Below are 22741 nucleotides of genomic sequence, written 5' to 3'. Positions count from 1 at the left end.
ATGCGACCAAACTCTTCCACGTTTTTCCTGTTTACATAGGTTTATATGACCAGTGATATGAAACAAGTTCAGTTACACAAATTGAAACATGGCGATTTTCTATGCTATGGAAAGTCCACACTATAATGACAGGCGTACTAACACCTTCTGCGCGCTTCGACAGCGCATTGATACCTTCACTCCTCTTCGGGCACGGCCAGGCGGGCGAATGCCCTGGTCTGTCCGCCCTGTCTAAAAAAAAAAAAAAGGTACAAATCAAGGCCCATGGTAAAACCACACTTCCAGGCGGGGCTGCCGTCTGCCTCCCAAGCCGGCCGAGAGCGCTCCTCGTCGGGCACGGCCAGGCGGGCGAATGCCCTGGTCTGTCCGCCCTGTCTAAAAAAAAAAAAAAAAAAGGTACAACTCCAAGTGAAGGTATCAATGCGCTGTCGAAGCGCGCAGGTGTTAGTACGCCTGTCATTATAGTGCGGACTTTCCATAGCATAGAAAATCGCCACGTTTCAATTTGTGTAACTGAACTTTGTTTCATGTCACTGGTCATATAAACCTATGTAAACAGGAAAAACGCGGAAGAGTTTGGTCGCATCTAACTACAGCCCCAAAAAATACCATTGGCCATGCTGAGCCTAGCTACATTGCTAACAGGAGTGACAGCGCGTCTGACTGCGTCTGACTGACTGGGAGGTCGCGCAAAGCTCGGACAGGTACGGAGCAGCTCGTCTCAATTCAGAGAAGAGCATATTTCATTATGGAAGTACGGTGGACTGTTCCTTTAAGACAAGTGGTGGAGGGTTGAAGATGCATCAGTAATCTGGTTTGAATCTCTTTCCCAGTTCCTAACTACCCACTAATTGCGGGTCATCTCAGAAGGACCGTACTTACGTTTTCTGCTCGGACACGGTCTGTGCCATCAGCTCGTAGATCTGCGCGCCATAATCGGACATGGACACCACAAAGAACGACTTGTTGTCTGTGAACAGCGTATTGTACACCGATTTAGTACGACTCGAAGCTTTGGCGTGCCTAAAGAACTCCGTCAGTGAAATGATAAAATCATCAACAATCCACATTTTCATTTCTACTTCCTGGTCTGACGCACCTGTTGCTACGGAGCGCACCAGGACGGTGCTGAGCTTGATGATCGGACTGAAGATGTGTTTGGTCTCGGCCGTGCCTGCCAGGTTCTTACTGTGGCACTTCAGGATCAGCTTCTCATCCTGCCTCTGCAGCAGCACCAAGATGTCCTCGAGCAGGAGTGTGTAGAGCTCTGAACACCACCACGAAACATAACACAATGTTAACAAACGTTATATGTGAAAAGGGGCAGCGGGTCATTTTGAGATGAGATCAATCCCACCCCAGAAAAATATACAACTCAAAACAAACTATTCTGCATGGTAGAATATATGCAAAATGAGTTTTTCTAAAGAATCTTTGACATATGATTACTACAGCTCCATAAACACGTTCAAATTGCACCTTCACTCTTACCAATAGTCTTGTCTTTATTCACTTTCCAGGACAGTGGGCCCTCATGCACCATTTTCCGTTCGGTTAAGTTGAGGTTCTACGGGGGGTTTGGAGAGTTACTTTTTTCGATTAAAATTTCATAAGACCACATTAAATAACTTACAGTGACAATTATAAAAGTAAGGACAGCGTGTAACGTGATCTTACCTTAAACTCCGCGATCATGGGGTACTCGCTCTGCTTCAGTGACGAGAGATCCAGCCTTCTCTGGTAGTCCTCTAATCTCTAAAACATGAACGACAACAAAACCGTGAAGTCGTAGTTAAAGGAACAGTCCACCGTACTTCCATAATGAAATATGCTCTTATCTGAATTGAGACGAGCTGCTCCGTACCTCTCCGAGCTTTGCGCGACCTCCCAGTCAGTCAGACGCGCTGTCACTCCTGTTAGCAATGTAGCTAGGCTCAGTATGGCCAATGGTATTTTTTGGGGCTGTAGTTAGATGCGACCAAACTCTTCCGCGTTTTTCCTGTTTACATAGGTTTATATGACCAGTGATATGAAACAAGTTCAGTTACACAAATTGAAACGTAGCGATTTTCTATGCTATGGAAAGTGCGCACTATAATGACAGGCGTACTAACACCTTCTGCGCGCTTCGGCAGCACATTGATACGGAGCTCAGATATCAATGTGCTGTTGAAGTGCGCAGAAGGTGTTAGTACGCCTGTCATTATAGTGCGGACTTTCCATAGCATAGAAAATCGCTACGTTTCAATTTGTGTAACTGAACTTGTTTCATATCACTGGTCATATAAACCTATGTAAACAGGAAAAACGCGGAAGAGTTTGGTCGCATCTAACTACAGCCCCAAAAAATACCATTGGCCATGCTGAGCCTAGCTACATTGCTAACAGGAGTGACAGCGCGTCTGACTGACTGGGAGGTCGCGCAAAGCTCGGACAGGTACGGAGCAGCTCGTCTCAATTCAGATAAGAGCATATTTCATTATGGAAGTACAGTGGACTGTTCCTTTAAGTTTACGTATAAAGTCTGAAACTTTGCTGTGGTCGAGTCACCTGTTTGTTTTCAGCCTCTTTTACTTCCTCATTGACGTGGTTGAGGATCTGACGGCAGCATTCGCAGGCTCGTTTCACTTTGCTTTTCTCCTCGGCATCGTCTGACAGGAAACGGACACCAATATTATTGAGGATGTGTGGCGGGGGGTTAACGGTCAGGGATAATGTGTTGAAAAAAAAAATGAAAAGGGCTTTCTACCGGTGTATTTCGCAATGTTTTCGAGCAGAAGCGGGTATTTGGTGAGTCTCTGCATCTCCACAGGAATGATGTCCTTCAGCTGCAGTCTTCGACACTGCCGATTACTCTCCGCCTCCTGTGTGAGACACACAGTTCATTTTAAACCACGAGCTCTAAACTCTGAGAACTCTCATCTCATCTCATTATCTGTAGCCGCTTTATCCTGTTCTACAGGGTTGCAGGCAAGCTGGAGCCTATCCCAGCTGACTACGGGCGAAAGGCGGGGTACACCCTGGACAAGTCGCCAGGTCATCACAGGGCTGACACATAGACACAGACAACCATTCACACTCACATTCACACCTACGGTCAATTTAGAGTCACCAGTTAACCTAACCTGCATGACTGTGGGGGAAACCGGAGCACCCGGAGGAAACCCACGCGGACACGGGGAGAACATGCAAACTCCACACAGAAAGGCCCTCGCCGGCCCCGGGGCTCGAACCCAGGACCTTCTTGCTGTGAGGCGACAGCGCTAACCACTACACCACCGTGCCGCCCTCTGAGAACTCTTTCAAAACAAAATTGGATTTCTTTTACGTCTCTACTTTAAAGCGAACAACATAATTTACTAAAGTCGGGTCACTAAAGCTCAAGTCCGAGTCCAGTCTCGAGTCTCCAGTGTTCAAGTCATTAAAAAAATTTCGAGTTGAGTCCACTATTGATCCGAGTCAAGACTCGGACCGCACCATGTGACGGTGGCTGTTTCAGCGCCGTTAACATTAGTTTGTTCTTGAACATGGCGTATGAACAGGTGAATGTGCTTCTCTTTATCAGGAGTGTTTAGTATTCTGTCAGAGATGGTTGGGAGACGGATGAGAGTGCAGAAGGTGTGTTTATTAATACGAGTGAAGACGGTAAACAATCCAGAACGGCAGGTAAACTCGTAAAACAGGCGATAGGTCGAGCGAGGCACAAACGGGCTATCGTAGACTCGGCAGAATCAAAGACGAGAAACAGGAAATTAGGAAAGCAACTCGATACGTCGCAAAGTAAATGCGTTTTCAGTTTTTCATACAGACGCACTGATTGCGCCTTCATCCTGTGCCATACCTGCCAACCTGTACGCATCTTGCATAGCCGCTACGAATTTTTACCTCATTGTACGACTGTACGTTTTCACATTAAAAAGTACGCATATCGTCCGAACTCGCATTTCAGTCAAGTTCTCGCTGAAGTTGATACCGCTGATCTGTGAGAAAACTCAAAGCCAGAATGGAACGCTTTGCCCAATCCCCCCGCCCCTCTTCACCCCTCCCCTTCCTCCTTCGCGTCTCTGACTTGAGTGCAGCGGTGCAGCCAGGTGGCTAGAGCGAGTCGGGGATTGAAACGTCAGTTAGAGACGTCGTTTTTATATTTGTAACAGAAACGGTTGTGTTTCACGTGTACTCAAGAGCTTCCTAGCCGTTATTTTGTGCATTTACAGCACCAACAGTACAGGCTAGTTCTTCATTTAACTTCGAAGCCGTCACTCGAGGTTGCATATTCGATGCGGTAACCAACGAAACCTGATTACAATTCCTCTCGCACTCTCATTGAATCACTATGATAAGTACCACTTTATTGATGTGCTCAACAAAACGTAGCGTGTTGTTTATCTTAAGGGCAGTCGGTAACTTCTGTCAGTGGTAGCCTAGAATGTTTGCAGATGATGTGAAGTCGAAAATTGGTCATCCCTCTTATGAAAAAACCTGCGTGGTACTGCAGTATCAAATGCTTTTTTATACTGCAGTAAATGCAATATTTCGAATGCAAATGCAATAGTTTGCACATGAAAAAGGCATACTACAAAATACTGCATAATGCAATATTTTTACTGTATAATGCAATATACTTCCAACATGTTAAAAAATGCAAAAGTCTAAACCTATTGCATGGGAAATTTGTGCAGACCATGTTTTATGTTGAAAGTGCCTTTTTTACATACTGTATTAATTTAATGTGTGTTATTTATTTTGAAAGAGTGGCTCTGGTTTAATTTCATTTCATTTGCACATGTATTTAATAGGGCTGTAACGATACACCCAACTCACGATTCGATTCGTATCGCGATTTTTGACCCACGATTCGATACGCCCACGATTTTTTTAAAAATTGTTTTTTAAAGTAGTAAATTTACTTATTAACATTTACTTACTTACATTAACTATTTAATAACAAATAATTCAGACCACTGCAGAGAATGAGTAATATGTATGCAAAAATGAACAAATGTATATCCAAAGACTGTTTTATTTCTCAAAATAATACTGTTGAGCCGGAAGCTCTGGTTTTTTCGGTTCTGAAAAAGTCATTTTTCCAAATCGTGTAAATCCGTTAAGATTTTTTTTTTTGCGGGGGGGGCTCTCTCACTGTCTCACTCTCATAGGGCCAATGATTTTCTGTGATCGCGGAAAACAGATGGAAATTACGGAATTTTTATGGTGAAACGTTGCTCGCGTGTCAAATCTAACTGCCGCAGAAGGCTTCCGCCCAAGCAGACACGCCTTCAGTGTTGCCAGATATTGCTAACGTTTTCCACCCCAAAATATGTTCAAAACCAGCCAAAAAGCACCTAAACCTGCCCAATCTGGCAACACTGCATGCCTTTCCGGTCAAATGATTGTGATTGGCTTGTGGCACACCTAGCCAGGCAATGAGCTGCTTGTTTACAGAATGGCGACCGCTTAAAAGAAATGAATGCTCTGCCAGTGGCGAGTGTGGACGTTGCGTGACTCGCAGAAGATTGTCGCAGGTCGGCGAAAAAACGACTTACTAATAGATATAAAAAAATTAAAGTAATTTAAGTAAGTTTAAAATGTAATTTAAATAAAAAGTAAAGTATTCATAAATTGAAGTTTGGAAGCGCCTCTGTTTTGGGGCTGAGGAGAAGTTTGAAAGGGTGTACCGCGATTCTGCCTTCTTGTATCACGATACGGATCGTGGCTCTGCGTATCGCGATTTCGATTTCGATACGCATATCGTTACAGCCCTAGTATTTAATGTTTGTTGTGCTTTTCAAAACAGAAGGAAGTTCACAAGAGCCATCAATAACAGTTTCCCAAAGTCTATCAATAGGAATGTTTTACAAAACTGGACTATGTTCCCAAGGTCAATCAATAAAACTGGATTGAAAGTGTGTTTTTGGTCTGCTGGTTGTGGTCTGTGGGGGCGCATGCGCGCCGGGTTGGGGTGAGGTTGATGCGGGGGGTACTCATGAAATTGTAAAATTGTACTCAAAATTTTTTCAAGGTTGGCAGGTATGCTGTGCAAGTCGTTTACGGCAGTGTTTCCCAACCACTGTGCCGCGGCACATTAGTGTGCCATGAGAGGTCATCAGGTGTACCGTGGGACATTATCCAATTTCACTTAATTGTTCCGAAAATTATTTATTTCCTGCAAATAATTTGTCTTCGTTCGTCTATGCCAGCGACCGGCAGAACAATTAAATACTCTTCCAATAGATGGCAGCAGGTAGCTAATTAACCTGTGTATCTACCTGTTGCCATTCAAACAAAAGAATTAGTAATGCTTCGGGTGTGACAGCGGTGATCGCGATAGCAGGGATGAGAGTTTCCCGCTTTTTCTGAGTAAAAATTTACCTTTTTATATTATGCCAAATCCGTTTAGATTTTTTTTTCCATTTATTGAGGGGGGTTGGGGTATGTTCCTTCGTGATACTCAAGCGTAATTAATTCCTACGATGATGTTACATGTTTAAATTTTTGCTATCTTTAGTCTCGCAGTAGAATACGTGTTATCTACAATGTAATTGGCCAAAACATCGCTTGCGAGAGCATGATAGCCAATCATAACAGTTCTTACAAAAGAGAGGACTGACAAGCTCTTATCTTTGGCCAAAAAGCTGAAGAAGTCAAAATGATCAAATGAAAATGAGAAGTGACTGTGAACTATAAATAACTGTATAAAGTGTACATAGACATTATCCCATAAACTTAGCATTCATTTGATTTAATACATTGAACATGTATATGATGGTCAGTAAATCTGAATTAATGCTGACAGTTTTGAAAACTTAAATATTTCAAAAGACTTCTTGAAGAAATCATATGCACCTAATGAGGACAGAGGGAGAAAAGGTCAGTCACCCTAAGAAACGTTATTTAATATATGAACATTTTGATAATTAATAGAACTTAAGTTTAATGTGAATTTAGTTTCATTTTTGTTGATCATGAATTATAACCATACCCTTGAATGTAGAATGTGATTTTATTTTGAATTCAAACCTATTGATTTGAAACATATTTTCCTGTAAATATATAAAAAAAAAGACAACAGATATATTTTATCTACTACAGCTCAGATTGCAGGAAAAGTGGTTTGTAAGGCCTTATTTTTCTAAATTTTCCTGGGGGGGCTTTGGCTTTATACATTATATACACACACACACATTTTTGTGATATTTTTGTTTGGTGGTGTGCCGTGGGATTTTTCAAGTGTAAAATATGTGCCGTGGCTCAAGAAAGGTTGGGAAACACTGGTTTACGGTGCACGTGCCAAGGCGCGCAGGTGTGACACTTGCACGAAATTAGTATGAAAATGAACATGGATATAAATATCTTATGCCAAATTATTATGGCACGTTACAAAAAAAAAAAAGTCCGTGTCGTCTTCTCCAATTTATGAGTCCGAAAACAGTTAGGGCACGAGTCGGACTCGAGTACTACAATCCTGCTGTCTGAAGAGCTCTGTGCCCTTTCACCAGCAAAACCTTTAATAATTTACATAGACCCAAAACTATAGCGCTCACAAACCGGATTATTTCTATTTATAAAAAAAGGGCAGGGTGTATTTGTGTCAAATGGAAAAAAACTATATGAGTGATTCCACGCTTATGGGTACTGAAATGGGGACATGAACTTATTCACCTAAAACCATTTCTTTTTTTACCATCAGGTCACAAAACATGTAATCTTTAATGAATGATATGTTAAAAGATAACTTTAATTTTCTGAGATGTAATAAAAACATATTTATATGCCAAAGTCAAGCCTATGAGTTCCAAAATGATGTCTGTTACATTACTTCTGTTACGATTGTCCATCTCGCGTCTGTTACAAATTAATTACAATCTAGCTCTATACCATGTTAATCTTATTGAAAGAATGTGTATGTTTATTCTACTACACATGTTTATTAATTATATTTGCTAAAACATCACCTTCCTATGTTTCAAAAAGTAATTCTACATTGTTAAAATTGAGAATATATATGTCCACAACACTTCTGTTACGTTCTGACTTTGGCATATAAATATGTTTTTATTACATCTCAGAAAATTAAAGTTATCTTTTAACATATCATTCATTAAAGATTACATGTTTTGTGACCTGATGGTAAAAAAAAAAAAGAAATGGTTTTAGGTGAATTTTTAAAAATAAGTTCATGTCCCCATTTCAGTACCCATAAGCGTGGAATCACTCATATATATGCCAATTTATATGCAATTGGAATCAGCTTTCCATGAGGAAATTATTAAAACCAGGCTTTTGAGTTGCTTATTAAAGCAAAACCAACATGCGCTTGATCATAATGACATTATGGTTAAATTCCATAGACGCTCTTAAACATTTAGTGCCGGGCCTGAGTCTGTGTCTGACCTGCACAAAGGCAGCAAATCGCTGATCCTTCTTCTGCTTGCTCTTTATTAGCTCCAGAGCAAAGGGCTGGTTGCTGCAGAAGGTTCCCACTGCCCGCTTGATCTTCTCCTCTTCTGTTCCGCTGAACTGCGAGTCGGAAACATGACCGAGTTCAGCTACATTTCAAGCAAACTTTGGTTTGGAAAGCGAAATGTGCATTTTCCTCACCCAGGACAGCAAATCGTCTCCTATGAGGTCTACGACCGCCGTCTCGTTCTTCTTCCGAATGGCCGTCATTTGCTCCGTTATAGACACTAGACAATGACGGGGGAGGGGAGGGATCAAACGTGATGTCGTAACTGGATACATTAGCATAAGGCTCAGATCGGATTTCTTACCGTGTAGCTGGACGATCTCCTCCAGGTTGGTGAAGATGTTTTTGATGTCTGCAGGGGGCAGAATGGCCTCTCGGGTCATCCTCTGGTAGAACACGTTATCCAGGACCTTCAGCATGCGCAGGTGAGCACGCTCCGTGTAGAACAACTCTGCACAACCAGGCAAGAGTGACAAAGTCAGAGAGCGAGAGAGACGTACACAAAAGGACGCAACCTGCGAGTGACTACTTGAAATTGTACTCGCAAATTAAATAACATCTTCAAGCTGAACATGTTTGTAAAGGGGTGGGGGGGGGATCCAGGGTCTCCTCAGAAACCCCATGTGATTCCTCACCATTGATCACTTCCTGTCTCTTGATCTCATGCGGTGGCAGCAGGGCGAGGACGTCTGTGCTCACCAGCGTCTGCCAGTGAGGAGGATCCTGCTCCGGTTCCACCTCAAACGCCTGATCATCCTCACTCTGAACCTCGCCTGAGCTCAACAGCTCCATCCTGCAATGACACACACCCAATCATACTATTATTTTATGCTACCTGCTGTTACTACTACTGCTAATAATAATAATAAGCAAATGATGCCCACCTTCTGAGTGGCCGTGGCGTCCCTCCGTCAGGATTCCTACACACACAAAGCAGAATGAGATCACCACAATGACATTCGAATCCTCCCCATGTACATCCTCTCCAGCTCACTCAACATGTCCTACTGTCCCAGTCGGAGTTTAAGAACAAAGTCCTCATTTAGACACTCTGCTATGTGGAGACTGAGCGAACAGAAATAGCTGTGAAGCTGCCCATCAGGGAAGAGGAAGGATTCTCGGACAGCTCGGACTGAAATGACTGTCTGCTGTCTCCAGCACTGTTTTCAACTGCAGTCAAGCTAAAATAGATTTATAGCAAGAACAGGACTGGATATGTTCCAGCACCAAATTAAAAAAAAAAAAAAAAAACAGTAGTAATCTCGTACAACCATTCCCGGTGCTGTTCACAAGTTAAAAGAAGCGAATGTTTTGTTAACTTTTAATACAAACTACCTTGGAAACCGTAAAAGTCAGAGCAGGTTCGAGCAACATATGTGAAAGGAGCAACAGCGTCCTGCTGCGTGTGGACTTTGAAGTTTTTCTGTCCGTTACATTAATGGCGTTTAGCAGACGCTCTTATCCAGAGTGACGTCTAACATACCCAGAACAGCCTGGGGAGCAATTGGAGGTTAGGTGCCTTGCTCAAGGGAACTGAACCGGCAACCTTTTGATCCCAAAGCTGCTTCTCGAACCATTACGCCATGGTTTCCCAACTACAAACCTTTCATTTAAGAAGGTTGCCATGTTGAAAACCAAAAATAAACAGAACCCCACTTGCATTTTGTCCTGTTCTATGTACTTTACTGAAAGTCTCATGCAGAGATGCCTACCCCAAATTTTGAATTTCAGTATTCTTGAAAACATTTTTCAGTATTTTGGAATGACTTTCAGTAACATTATAATGGAAATGCGCATAAATTAAAGAGGTGTATATACCAATATGTTTAACATTTAAATTATTAAAAAGTACTGTTGTGTGTGAATTGAATAAACAAAACACGAGCAGCCATCTCAACTGAATTTCCACTCAACAAATTTCTAAATACAATAGTGTTCCCCGTTTGCAGACATTACGGTTGACTACCAATCATTGGTATTGAATGCAACTCCTCAAAAGTATTATATTATATTGCCTGGCAAAATGTTCTACCTGTTAACGGATTCGAATAAAATAAAAAAAAAATTTCTTATTATTTCATGCCAAAGAGAGTCCGACATTGTTATCTTAGGCCCACTTTACACGGGGACGGTATAAAACAAAAACGCAAAAGTCCGTTTTTGTTCTCACTTTTTTCCGCGTCTACACGACCGTTTTCAAGGAGGAAATCTGCGTCTATACGGTGACGCATAAATGTCTCCGCTATGTCTGCACGCATGCGCAACGTCTTCCGTCTTGTCTGATCTGCACATCTGCACCGCTGTTCTGTCAAGTTATCCTACCAAGCCTACTACGCATGCGCGAAATCCAGGAGGGTAGGAAAATTCAACAGTAGTTTTGTCCCACCGATCAGCTGGGCTGATAGAAAATCGGTGAGAATTTCACGCATTTGCCGATTTTTATGTTTTGTGCGTATTGGTCGAGTCTTTGGCCGAGTCAAATAATTTGTAATGACTTGTTTTGAATAATAAAACGGTCTGTATGAGAACTTGCTAGGATAACTTTACAGAACACCGGGTAGGAAGAAATTATAGGTAGGAAGAAATTTCAGAACACCGGCTGAGGTACTGTAGTGCTCGAGGGAGGAGCAGGAGCAAACCGAAACTCTTTTAATCTGCCTTTATTAAGTAACACTCACTCTTGTTTCGGTGAAGAAGAGAAAAGGCAGTGTCCATCTCAGCAAAATAAACCCGTTCGGCTGCTGGTTTTGTTTTCAGTCTCGGGTTTATGGTTTCACGAGCGGCTTGAATAGGCGGCACGCGTGTGCGCAACTTGGCGACACCAAACTGAGGAGCTCCAGCCGGGCGGGTGAGCAGGAAAACACATCTACTGCATTAAAACACAGAGCAGCTTGAAGGTCTGTTGGATTGATGTAATCAGACATGCTCTTACTTTTTTACTTACTTTCTTACTTCCCGGGCTGGCATGTGCAGTATATGACATATGTATGACGTAAACGCGTACCCGACGTGAGCAGATCTGAGCGGAGTTTGGCGTATTGGGTAGTTTAGACGGATACGCAACGGGGGCCGTTTTTAACTTATCCACTCTGAAAGGTGTTTTCAATTTTATCCGTTTTTCAGCCTCGGAAACGCCGTCCTCGTGTAAACAAAAGGCACTTCTGATAAAATATTTAGTCGTTTTTACCCGACAGCGTCCTCGTGTAAACGGGCCCTTAATGTCCCAATATATAAATAGTTCAGCATAATGCTTCAGAAGAGACATTGAATAAAATGACATTTATAATTGTATTTAAAACAGTGGAATGATCAATTTTTTGCCACAATCCCAACAGCACTAAGCATAAAATTCTGTTTTTGATCAGACTACATGTACATTTGCACTTGCAACACTGAAAAGACTTTGAATTAAAGAAGTACAGCCAGTGTTTGATATTTCAGTGAATAAAAATCATGCATGTAAAAAGAAACTGAATAAGTTTAACTCGCATTTCATGGCATTAATCGGCAAGTTCAACTCCAAGCACAGGTCAACCATCACCGCTTCAGCACGGGTCACGTTCCGTGTCTTTTCATCCACAGATTTCGTAAAAAACTGCTGGATACCCCCAGATTTACTTTCCGCCTGACTCACCATTTCAGCATACTCCATATGTTTTTTTTTTTTTGTAGTTGACATGCCGCGTGCAGTCATCGCGACCACCATGAGTGATGTTAATGTCAGTTCTACACAGTTTGCAGTGCGCGTATCCATTGCCCTTTTGACTGGGTGGAATGCACGGCCATTCTACCGTACATCGTAGGAGGAACACCTGAGACCTGTGCTTCACTTGTCCCGATACTGAGTGTTTCATTTCCACTATTGAGAAGCAGCACCATGCGTGTGTGATGTCGAGTGAAAATGGCGCAAACAAATGTGCGGAATCTGCGCATGTCACACACAGCATGTGTAGCTGTCGTAAAAATAAATAGCCGTGAATCGTGCATGGATTGAAAAAGTTGCTTGGACATTTAAAAACAACTCAGTGGAATTTTTTAAGACTTTATAATAATTCCGTACAGAATAACACTGTTTGCCGCAACATCTTATTTACGTAACTTTTCCGTACAAAATACGGCCAATCTGTACTAGTAGGCATCTCTGCTCATGGATACAGATTGTACAGCCCACCTGTCTGTTTCAGGCTCCTCCTCTTGGAGATGGTCCAGAGGATAGGTGAAGTCAAAGTGCGTGCCCGAGGAAGAGGAGTCCTGTCCTTCACCCTGAGAACCAACCTCTCCGGGTCTGGGTAATGCTGACAAGGGCGCAGTGCCTGATGAGTCATGTGGAAAAAACAGAACTGTTGAAGTTCAATATGGATTTAGGTGAGAGAGAGAGAGAGAGAGAAAAGGAAGGCAAGCATTTAAAAGAGGGAGAGAAGGAGAGAGCGCGAAAGGGAGGGAAGGAGGGAGAGAGAATGGGAGAGCATGAAAGAGCGAGCAAGAGAGAAGGGGGGAAGGAGAGAGAGAATGGGGAGAGCACGAAAGAGAGGGAGGGGGAGAGAGACAGAGAAAGAAAGGGAGCGCATGAGGAGAGCGTGAAAGAGAGAGGAAGGGGAAGGGAGGGAGAGAAAATGGGGTAGCAAGTGAGAGAGAGAGAGGCCTGAAGGAATAATGTAAAAGAGCAAACCAATTAGAGCAATTAAGCATCAGAGAAGGAAGGAGGGAGAGCACGAAAGAAAGAGAAAATGGGGAGAGCATGAAAGAGGGAGGGGGAGAGAGAAAAAAAAAGGGAGGGGAAGGAAAACAGGAGTGAGGGAGAGAGAGAAGCCTGAAGGAATAATGTAAAAGAGCAAACCAATTAGAGCAATTAAACATCTCACCTGGCTCTAACTCTCTGACAGCGCTGTCGAAGCTCGGGGCAGAGAAAGGGCTGAAAAGAGGGGAGCTGACGGAGCCCATGCTGCCGTCTGGCCCTTCGCTAGACTGGCTGCTCCGTGCTCGGCCTGCTGCGGGTGTTTCAGCCTGATCGGTCGGCCCGACAGAGCTCAGCGAGTGCTGCTTTTGCGTCCGCTGCTTATTCTGCTCTAGAGCCTTGGTAACTGTGCATACAAAGAGACAGACAGAGAGAAAGAAAGTACTGTGGCAGTTTCTCAAGTGCTACTTCAACCAGTCCATCAGTCCTCTCCAGACGTCCTTTCTGTACCTTTTCCATCAGCTAATAAAAAGTGTGTTTGTTGTGTAACAGCCACGGCATGCGATCATTAACCAATATTAAAACCAGAAAACCAAAGCGCACACCGTTTCTGAAATATGAACATTCACTTGGCTCACTTGAGGAGATGTCGGTTCGGCTGGGCCTCTTGTTATGGCTGCGCATTATCTGGAAGCGGGACTTTTTCAGCTTCTCTTCCACACCTCCATCCTTCTCTGGTTTTATAGTCTTCTGCTCAAGGCAAAAAAACAAAACAGTAAATAGTTAAAAAAAAAAGCCACACACCGCTGTGTGCGCGCGCGCAGGAGAGATACCAAAAACATTCTGTGGTTCTTACTTTGATTTTCGGGAGAAGGTTTATTAGCTTGGGTTTGGGCTCAAACCCCCGAGATTCCTTCACCTTCACCCCAAGGTGCTTCATATAGGCCTGGATGACGAACTGCATGGCGGTACTGAAATAAACACGACTTGTTTATAATAAGTGCATCATCGGCGGCGGTTTAATGAAAAACCTGTACAGTGCATCATCATCATTACATTTCTATCCAGCAGGGGTAGCTAATGTTGAATGCTGAAACTAAAGCGATGGCAACGGTTGCAGGGGAAGTTTAAAAAAGAAACAAAGAAAAGGGAGAGGGGAAAAAAAAAAAAAAAAAGCGGCCCCATCATGAAATCATGTGGGGCAAAGCAGGTCGCGGCGATTACGCAAAGCCCGGCCACATACTGGGTAACAGTACAAATATTCCCCACAACCTTCTGCTGTTAGCAACATGAGCCTCCTCTCTTCTCTACCATCTGCCCACACACACTTCCAGCATGCTCACCATATGGGCAAGGCAGATCATACTACACAACACAGCACACTCATCCACACGCTGTTTAAAAGGAAAAAAGAAATTCTTCATAAATCACGGCACACTTTGTTTCACGTTACGATAAAAATGTGAACGGTCATGCAGTGTAAGTGTTGAGTGTGTAGAGCATGGGGCTGATCACAAGTAAAAAGCAGCGAGAAGTTTCCCCTCACCACTTCTCCTCCTCTGTGGCTGATGGCGTCAACCTGTGAGAAAGCACAAACACACAAACGCACCAAGTTTTACTTCTTGATTTGGTACTAAAATAAACATGGTCTCAGCGTCACATGCGACAGCGCCTTCTGGAACGGCCTCCTGTTCATCGCTCGGTTTTCCTCCGTTTTTAATCCACGATGAAGTACTGGATCATAACAACTTGGATTCCTACTCGCTTTAAATGTTCGAGGCATTTTGACGGATTTCACGACCTGACTGGAGCTGGCGAGGGATGACTCGCGTCACGCTTCGTCTGTTGTTGTGCAACAGACTATAAACATGCTTTGTGTCAGCGCAAACGACTTCGAGGAAAGCGGTTTCAGCCGTGCGCTCAAAACAACAATGACAATTAAATTCGGGGGTTCTTGTCGGACCGCTTTCCAAGCCAAGAGCGGGGGCGAAGAGTCTCTTCAAAGCCCTCGTCAGCTTACTTGGCACGAAACCGACCGCAGGAGGAAGCTTCTGTATTCTGATGTTATCAGGACGCTGAAAGAACCAGCGTGAAAGACTAGCATGCTGTCATAATCCACGCTTTAAGATTTCCCGTTCGACACGTTTTGCTCCCGGCAGGCAAGGACCTCAGATAGGCCCCGAGGTGGTGTGCGCGCTGAAAGTGTGGGCGCCTTGATCATTTACTCTAATAAAAAAGAAAAATAAAAGGGAAGACCGATATTGTTGGAAGGTTAGTCTCGGAATGCACCATCTGCAGTTTTTATTAGCGCGTCTGCCAAGAGGTACTGCATTTAAAATGAAAATGAAAAAAAAAAAAATCCCAGGAAAAACCACCTCGCATGGGGAAGTTTTTAACATTTCCTACTGTATGTAGTTCTGAAAACAACGTGTTTCTCTCATTTGCATGGTTTTAAATCAAAACACCTTAAGTGAAAAAACTGCATTTACAGATTTCGAGCCAAATGCAGCGCAGGAGCGTCACAGACATTTTGAGCAGATATCTGATGAGAAACCGGATCGAGTAGGTTTGCATCCGGAGCCGTCCGACAGCTTGATCAAAGCGATAGTGACTGTGAGGAAATCAGGTCGGTTTAAGACATCTTTATTCAGACCTCACTGTTGCTAAACTGGCTCTGACACAACAGGGCCTTTGCAAGAAGCATAAAGATTAGAAAGATAAATTAAAACAAGAGCAAGCTCTAATAGGGTTTCACAGAGTGGCACATATACAGGATTAAAACTGCTTCTGAGGGCTGTCGGAGAAGAAGCTGGGAGAGCTTTGTGCGTTCGTAGCCTTTTAGAATCGCGGTGCTGCGTGATATACGAAAGCTGACTGGTCTAAACGAAAAGGTTTCGAACTCGCTATAAGAAACGTGTTCAACACTGCGCTCAAACAAACGCACTTGACGGAGACAGGTTATCGTCAGACACAGAGCCGAAACGTCACGACCGGCCAATCGCTGTAGAGACGGACGTGTTGTTTTAACACTGATTTCTGAAAGAGGAATTTTTCCAGACTGTGTTCTGCTCCACCTGAAGCGCCGGTTCTAAAGTTCGGGTTAAACTTGTACAATTTCTGGCTCTTCAGTACGAAGCTTACAGAAGTTGCATTCTAGACTAGACTAGCTAACTAACTTTACTGCAAATAGGCCTATGTTTGGTTTTGATTTAACCCTTTGGTGACTGACCCCTTGAAAATGGTTCCTCCAGGAACGATGACGTTTCAGTTGTCAAGACAACGGAAAAACTAAAATACAAAAACAGAAAGATACGTCACAATGCTCTTGTGCACAAAACAAAATGCTCTTGTATTTGTATTTTAGTTTTTCCGTTGTCTTGACAACTGAAACGTCATGGTTCCTGGAGGAACCATTTTCAAGAGGTCAGTCACCAAAGTTAAGGGCCTTCAAATCAAAGGCATATTTCAACTCCGCTCACTAAATCAAGAGGCCACTTGTAAATAAATATGACTCGGGAATATGGACGCAATTATAGAAAATGGCATGCGCTGACTGGTTGAAAAAATTGGATAATCACTTCAAGCGACTCGGCAAAATGGTGGCCAATCGCTTCGTCACCGTAAGTCAGGAAGAATTATAAATTATGAAAGAAAATGCTGTTCCTAAAAGCACTAAAGATGTGTTGTACCATTATGACATTCGTAGGCCGCGTTTGAAGTTTTTTTTTTTAAATAAAATCACCTGTGTATTTATACTAAAGCAATTATTCACCTCAGGCTCGGTGAATGAATCCTGGTGAATAATAACCTCGACTTCTCTGTTATTATTCACTGATATTCACGTCTCTTATGGCGAATAATTAATTATTCTATCCACATTTCACTGGATATGAACAGTCACGCGCTCTGATTGGCTACTCTACCACTAGGATAATCAATCAGCTCATATACCAGGAGTAGAGAAAAACAAAATGGCGGAGCACATCAAGTCCGATACACACATTATTTACCAGCTGGGAGGTCCGTATCGTGAAATACCGTGACCGAGGTCTTGAAAGTTCTGGGCCGAGGTCAGCATTCAAGGCCGAGGTCACGGTATTTCACCATACGGGCCGACCTTAAGCTGGTAAATAATATATTTATTTTTTTCTTTACCAAATTCTAACAGAAAACGAGAGCGCCCGAAAGGGAAAACCAAGCCGAGACGCCATTTTGAATCCTCATTCACGGCTGTAATGCAAATTGCTTCCTCCTCGGTATACAAGTGTACTTCCTTGGCAGGAAAAAAAAACAAACTACATTTTGCCGCCTATGTAGTCCCCTATTTATACAAAATTGAGTCATTCAGGATTCAGCCATGTTTTTGCTCGGCGTTAGCAACAGTTACAGGTTTTTAGCTTTCTCCTGAAATGTTTTCTTTTATTTCTTCTTCCTCAGGGTAGTAAAACTCGCTTTCGCTGTGAACACTGTCGTTATCGCTATCCATGCTGTAAAATTAATGCTGTTCTCCTGAGAAATGTTGGCAAAAATTTATAAGATTTTTGATAATCTTATAAAAAAGAGAAAATGTTGAGAAAAAAATTCTACTACGTTTGTTGTTGTTGTTGTGAACGAGCGAGTCGCCAGAGGTCCGTAACTGGGATCCGTACCGTAGGATATGGACCCGCTCGGCAGCCAATCAGAGCGCAGGATTTGGACCGCGAAAAAAAATAAATCAATTTATCATCAAGTATTTAAAAGAAAGAGAAAAAGAATGTAGTCCTCCCCCCCACAACATTATCTCCTGTCTCACACTCCAGCCCAGTCAGTGGTGGTAACGCAGCTTTACATTGGTTTGCCAACCGGCAAAAAAAACCCTAAAGAAGAAGAAAATGGCGGCGCGTGTTACTGAACCAACTGAGGACTGAATAAAAATGACTCGAAAACAAAATCCCAAAAAAGCAACAAACTATGGAAAGAAAGTATTTCATGGTAAGAACGTGTCTTTTTATTTTTCAGGAATTATTATTATTATATAATTTTTCACAAATCGCTACCGTCATTTTGTTTACATTCTAAGCGGAAATTATTTGGCCAGATGTTTTGTATGAAAGTTTTTATTTATCAAATTTGCAAAAAAAAATAAAAATAAAAAAATGCTCTGTTTCTCAAAATCCAGTGAATAAAACAGTTATTCCACTCAATCTCGTCGTACATGGATTATAGCCAACTCGGTGCTACACGCCTCATCGGCCATTTTATATATCATACGCATACACACAATTATTATATCACTTACAAGACTTCATTGATCTTGGAGATGATATGCTCCGAGCACGAGCGCTCTCTCTCCAGGGCCACACGGTCTCGTACGCGCACATCGAGTCGGTTAAGCTCAGCTTCGGCTAGAGTCAGGCCCATACTGCGCTTCTGCCTGAGGAAGGAAAAGTCACACACGTGAACACGTTCCCTAACATACTGATGCACTTCTCAGCACTCTTCCAGTATCGGTATCCCAGCCATGTGCTCTCTTCCATGAAAACAGGAGGAGTTTCTTTAAACCTGATTAGTGATGATGGGCTTTGAATAGCAACATCCCCCCCCCCCAAAAAAAAAAAGCCAGCACAGAAAACCCCAGCACATTCTGAAGAACAGTGCGAGAGTTCGGAACTATTTAGCATGAGCTCCAGTGAACTCATTTTAACGTCTGCACCTGCATGCCAACACTCAAACTTTAATCTTGCAGATCAGATAAGAGGAAAATACAGACAAAGTCTTATAAAAAGTTCAAGCTTTAATGAAATGATGTTAAATCACAAAACGCTGCACATTTTCTGTGGCTGAACGCAAGAAGATATTCGAGCAAAGTGCGCCAGTGGGGGGTATTTTCAGTGTGGCTGTTACCTGAAGTCTTCCAGGTGTTTCTGGATGTCCGGTAGGAGTGTGTCCTGTAGCTGCTGCACATGCTGTCTTTGAACGTCCTCTGGAATTAAGTCAGGCTTCCATCGATCTACACACACACACCCATTTGTGAGAGGTTTAATAAGAATTTCCATACATTTGCAGAATGCAAATTAAAATAGAAGCTTAAACTTGTTCCGCCGCAAAATAATTACTTCGTATACTCATCACCCAGCATGTACGAAATAAAACACTCGGGGATGTGCGGGCGGCGTGATCCGGTGGAGTGACCGTTACCACCCTGTTTATTTTGCTCTCGAAGTGTTTATTCGTCTTCTAGCACAGCCAACGATTACAATTTTTACTGACTCAAGATCAACAGTTATCTTGAAACCTGTGATTTGTCTTAAAGCTGGAACGACTGTCAGAGCTGCTGTTCTCGTGAAGTCATCTGTAAACAATAGTTCTGAACAAGCAGACTCGAGGATGACTCATACTGGCGTTCAACCACAACGACGGTGCATGCGTGCGTGCTGATTGAAGTCATGGAATCTAATGTAAACAATAACAGACCATAGACATGAGGCAAAAATATATATATATATATATATCTATCAGTGTGTGCTTACCCATGTCAGCCAAGATCGAGTCTGGCGCCACTACTTTCAGTTGCTGGGTGAAAATGAAAAAGACGATATTAATCATGATGTGTACTTACACTTATACTTGTGTGCTAAAGTGAACGTAACAGCTCACCGCTGATCGGTCCATGAACGTGGAATGGAGCTCCCCGAATATCCGCCGTGTGTCTTTGGGGTTGCTCTGCTTGTAGAGCTCAGCGTAGAGGTAGCACAGCTAGAGCAGGAAAAACAACAAACGGCGCACAACAGGGTTTCGTTACAAATACCTTTCCAGGCACTTTGAAATCCAAAGCTCTGCTGATCATAAACGTACATTCGGATTTTGTCTTTTAATTAAAAAACATCCCAGTTTGATGCTGATCAATCCTTTTGCACTCGTGCACAGATTCGTTCTTGGTTTAAAGGAACAGTCCACCGTACTTCCATAATGAAATATGTTCTTGTCTGAATTGAGACGAGCTGATCCGTACCTCTCCGAGCTTTGCGCGACCTCCCAGTCAGTCAGACGCGCTGTCACTCCTGTTAGCAATGTAGCTAGGCTCAGCATGGCCAATGGTATTTTTTGGGGCTGTAGTTAGATGCGACCAAACTCTTCCGCGTTTTTCCTGTTTACATAGGTTTATATGACCAGTGATATGAAACAAGTTCAGTTACACAAATTGAAACGTAGCGATTTTCTATGCTATGGAAAGTCCGCACTATAATGACAGGCGTACTAACACCTTCTGCGCGCTTCGGCAGCGCATTGATACCTTCACTCCTCTTCGGGCATGGCCAGACGGGTGAATGCCCTGGTCCGTCCGCCCTGTCTAAAAAAAAAAAAAAGGTACAACTCGAGCCCCATGGTAAAACTGGGACTTTGTCATTTTTCCGCATGAGGCCCATGGTAAAACCACACTTCCAGGAAGGGCTGCCGTCTGCCTCCGAAGCCGGCCGAGAGCGCTCCTTGTTGGGCACGGCCAGGCGGGCGAATGCCCTGGTCCGTCCGCCCTGTCTAAAAAAAAAATGGTACAACTCCGAGCTCAGATATCAATGTGCTGCCGAAGTGCGCAGAAGGTGTTAGTACGCCTGTCATTATAGTGCGGACTTTCCATAGCATAGAAAATCGCTACGTTTCAATTTGTGTAACTGAACTTGTTTCATATCACTGGTCATATAAACCTATGTAAACAGGAAAAACGCGGAAGAGTTTGGTCGCATCTAACTACAGCCCCAAAAAATACCATTGGCCATACTGAGCCTAGCTACATTGCTAACAGGAGTGACAGCGCGTCTGACTGCGTCTGACTGACTGGGAGGTCGCGCAAAGCTCGGAGAGGTACGGAGCAGCTCGTCTCAATTCAGAGAAGAACATATTTCATTATGGAAGTACGGTGGACTGTTCCTTTAAGGCCCGATTTCAGGAATCTCCAATACAAAAGGTTAGGGTTAGAGAATGTTGAGGTTTTTGGTTCGTACCAGAGGTGCAGGGTCAAACTGAGAGACCACGTGATGCAGGAAGGCTGCGAGGTGAGCAGGCCGAGACTTCAGCAGCTCGATGGTCTGAAAACAGCTACACTGGCCGTTCATCTGCGACAGATCAACAGATGATATTCACAAAAACTGTAAACGATCGTGACTTTCTATCGGAGCTGAGGACTTTTCTGTCCTCACCTGCTCCTGCTCCGTGTTGAAGTCGTCGTCCTCAGCTCCTATGATGGGAGGCGGCAGACGGGACGACGGGCTTCCCACGCTGCACTGGTAGTTCGAGTCCTGTCGAGACAAGCCACTCGTTAGCAAGGTGAGGAAACGCTTTGAAAAATTACAGCTCGAGGAGAAATCAAGCGTGCGCTCACCAGGTCGACCACGTCCTCGCCATCGGGAGACGGGCACGAGTTGAGGCTGATGCGCGGCGTTGACTTTGGGCTGTGGCATGGCGTGTCTCTTTGGTACAGGCTTTCTGGGATCATACTGGGCGTGACCTGTGGACGCAGAGGACATGGTAATATTTAAAAAATATTGGCTGGCGTTGAGTGGTACATCATATATTCCATTCAGCCACACCACGAAAAAAAGCCAGCCAATATTATTATTATTATTATTATACATACACATTCGTTTCGGATGTTCAACGCGTCTTTCTCTTTCAAAATTCTCTCAAAATCTTCCGTATTTAACGAAACAAACCGTCCCAGTCGCTCGCTAGCGCGGAAGTTTTACATCTCCGACGTCATGTTGTCTTGACAACCATGCAATATCGTAAACCATATTCAACGCTCGTTCTCCATTGGGTAGAGCAGTGGTTGCCAACCTTTTTATGCCCGAGATCCCTAACCTCTGCCTAGATGGCAAGCAAGATCTACCCCTTGAAGCGTTGACAGAAAAAGAAATCCAGACTAGACTGTTTCAAGTTGAGGCTTTTTATTTAGCCTAATTTTAACTGAATAAGATTTAAGACTCTGGTCCAACTTTTTAATTTCTTGTGAGAGCTGACGAAATGACTTAATTTCAGTACAACATACAATGGAAATTAACTATACACAAAAAATATATAGGCCTATATCTGTAGTGAGCAGAATGAATGAACCACCAATGACTCAGATTGTTATTAATATCAACTAATAATATTGTAATGAGGGCGGCACGGTGGTGTAGTGGTTAGCGCTGTCGCCTCACAGCAAGAAGGTCCTGGGTTCGAGCCCCAGGGCCGGCGAGGGCCTTTCTGTGCGGAGTTTGCATGTTCTCCCCGTGTCCGCGTGGGTTTCCTCCGGGTGCTCCGGTTTCCCCCACAGTCCAAAGACATGCAGGTTAGGTTAACTGGTGACTCTAAATTGACCGTAGGTGTGAATGTGAGTGTGAATGGTTGTCTGTGTCTATGTGTCAGCCCTGTGATGACCTGGCGACTTGTCCAGGGTGTACCCCGCCTTTCGCCCATAGTCAGCTGGGATAGGCTCCAGCTTGCCTGCGACCCTGTAGAAGGATAAAGTGGCTAGAAATAATGAGATGAGATGAATATTGTAATGAGAGCTGAACTGTTAACATCAGTTGCACTGTCTTGTTTGTATTGTAACACTAAATTAATTAATTTCACAGCAACATAAA

General features: G+C 43.4%; 1 protein-coding gene across 3 annotated transcripts in view; it reads right to left on the bottom strand.

The window, feature by feature from the left end:
• arhgef12b (Rho guanine nucleotide exchange factor (GEF) 12b) overlaps positions 1-22741 on the bottom strand; it is a 153114-nt gene that overhangs the window by 11141 nt on the left and 119232 nt on the right. For all 3 annotated transcript variants that reach the window (XM_060913328.1, XM_060913327.1, XM_060913329.1), the window contains 23 exons: positions 21496-21621; positions 21314-21412; positions 21119-21229; positions 19776-19874; positions 19649-19691; positions 19023-19128; positions 18418-18552; positions 14686-14718; positions 13996-14110; positions 13778-13889; positions 13327-13545; positions 12636-12777; positions 9349-9384; positions 9100-9257; positions 8769-8915; positions 8599-8684; positions 8392-8517; positions 2750-2864; positions 2551-2651; positions 1678-1755; positions 1492-1567; positions 1100-1267; positions 883-970 (listed from right to left, as the gene is read on the bottom strand). In XM_060913328.1, coding sequence (XP_060769311.1) covers positions 883-970; positions 1100-1267; positions 1492-1567; positions 1678-1755; positions 2551-2651; positions 2750-2864; positions 8392-8517; positions 8599-8684; positions 8769-8915; positions 9100-9257; positions 9349-9384; positions 12636-12777; positions 13327-13545; positions 13778-13889; positions 13996-14110; positions 14686-14718; positions 18418-18552; positions 19023-19128; positions 19649-19691; positions 19776-19874; positions 21119-21229; positions 21314-21412; positions 21496-21621 — 2519 coding nt within the window. The remainder of the gene's footprint in view (positions 1-882; positions 971-1099; positions 1268-1491; positions 1568-1677; positions 1756-2550; positions 2652-2749; positions 2865-8391; positions 8518-8598; positions 8685-8768; positions 8916-9099; positions 9258-9348; positions 9385-12635; positions 12778-13326; positions 13546-13777; positions 13890-13995; positions 14111-14685; positions 14719-18417; positions 18553-19022; positions 19129-19648; positions 19692-19775; positions 19875-21118; positions 21230-21313; positions 21413-21495; positions 21622-22741) is intronic.

Source organism: Neoarius graeffei, chromosome 28, assembly GCF_027579695.1.
Source record: "Neoarius graeffei isolate fNeoGra1 chromosome 28, fNeoGra1.pri, whole genome shotgun sequence".
Taxonomy (NCBI): Eukaryota; Metazoa; Chordata; class Actinopteri; order Siluriformes; family Ariidae; genus Neoarius; species Neoarius graeffei.
This window is presented reverse-complemented; position numbering and strand designations above follow the sequence as displayed.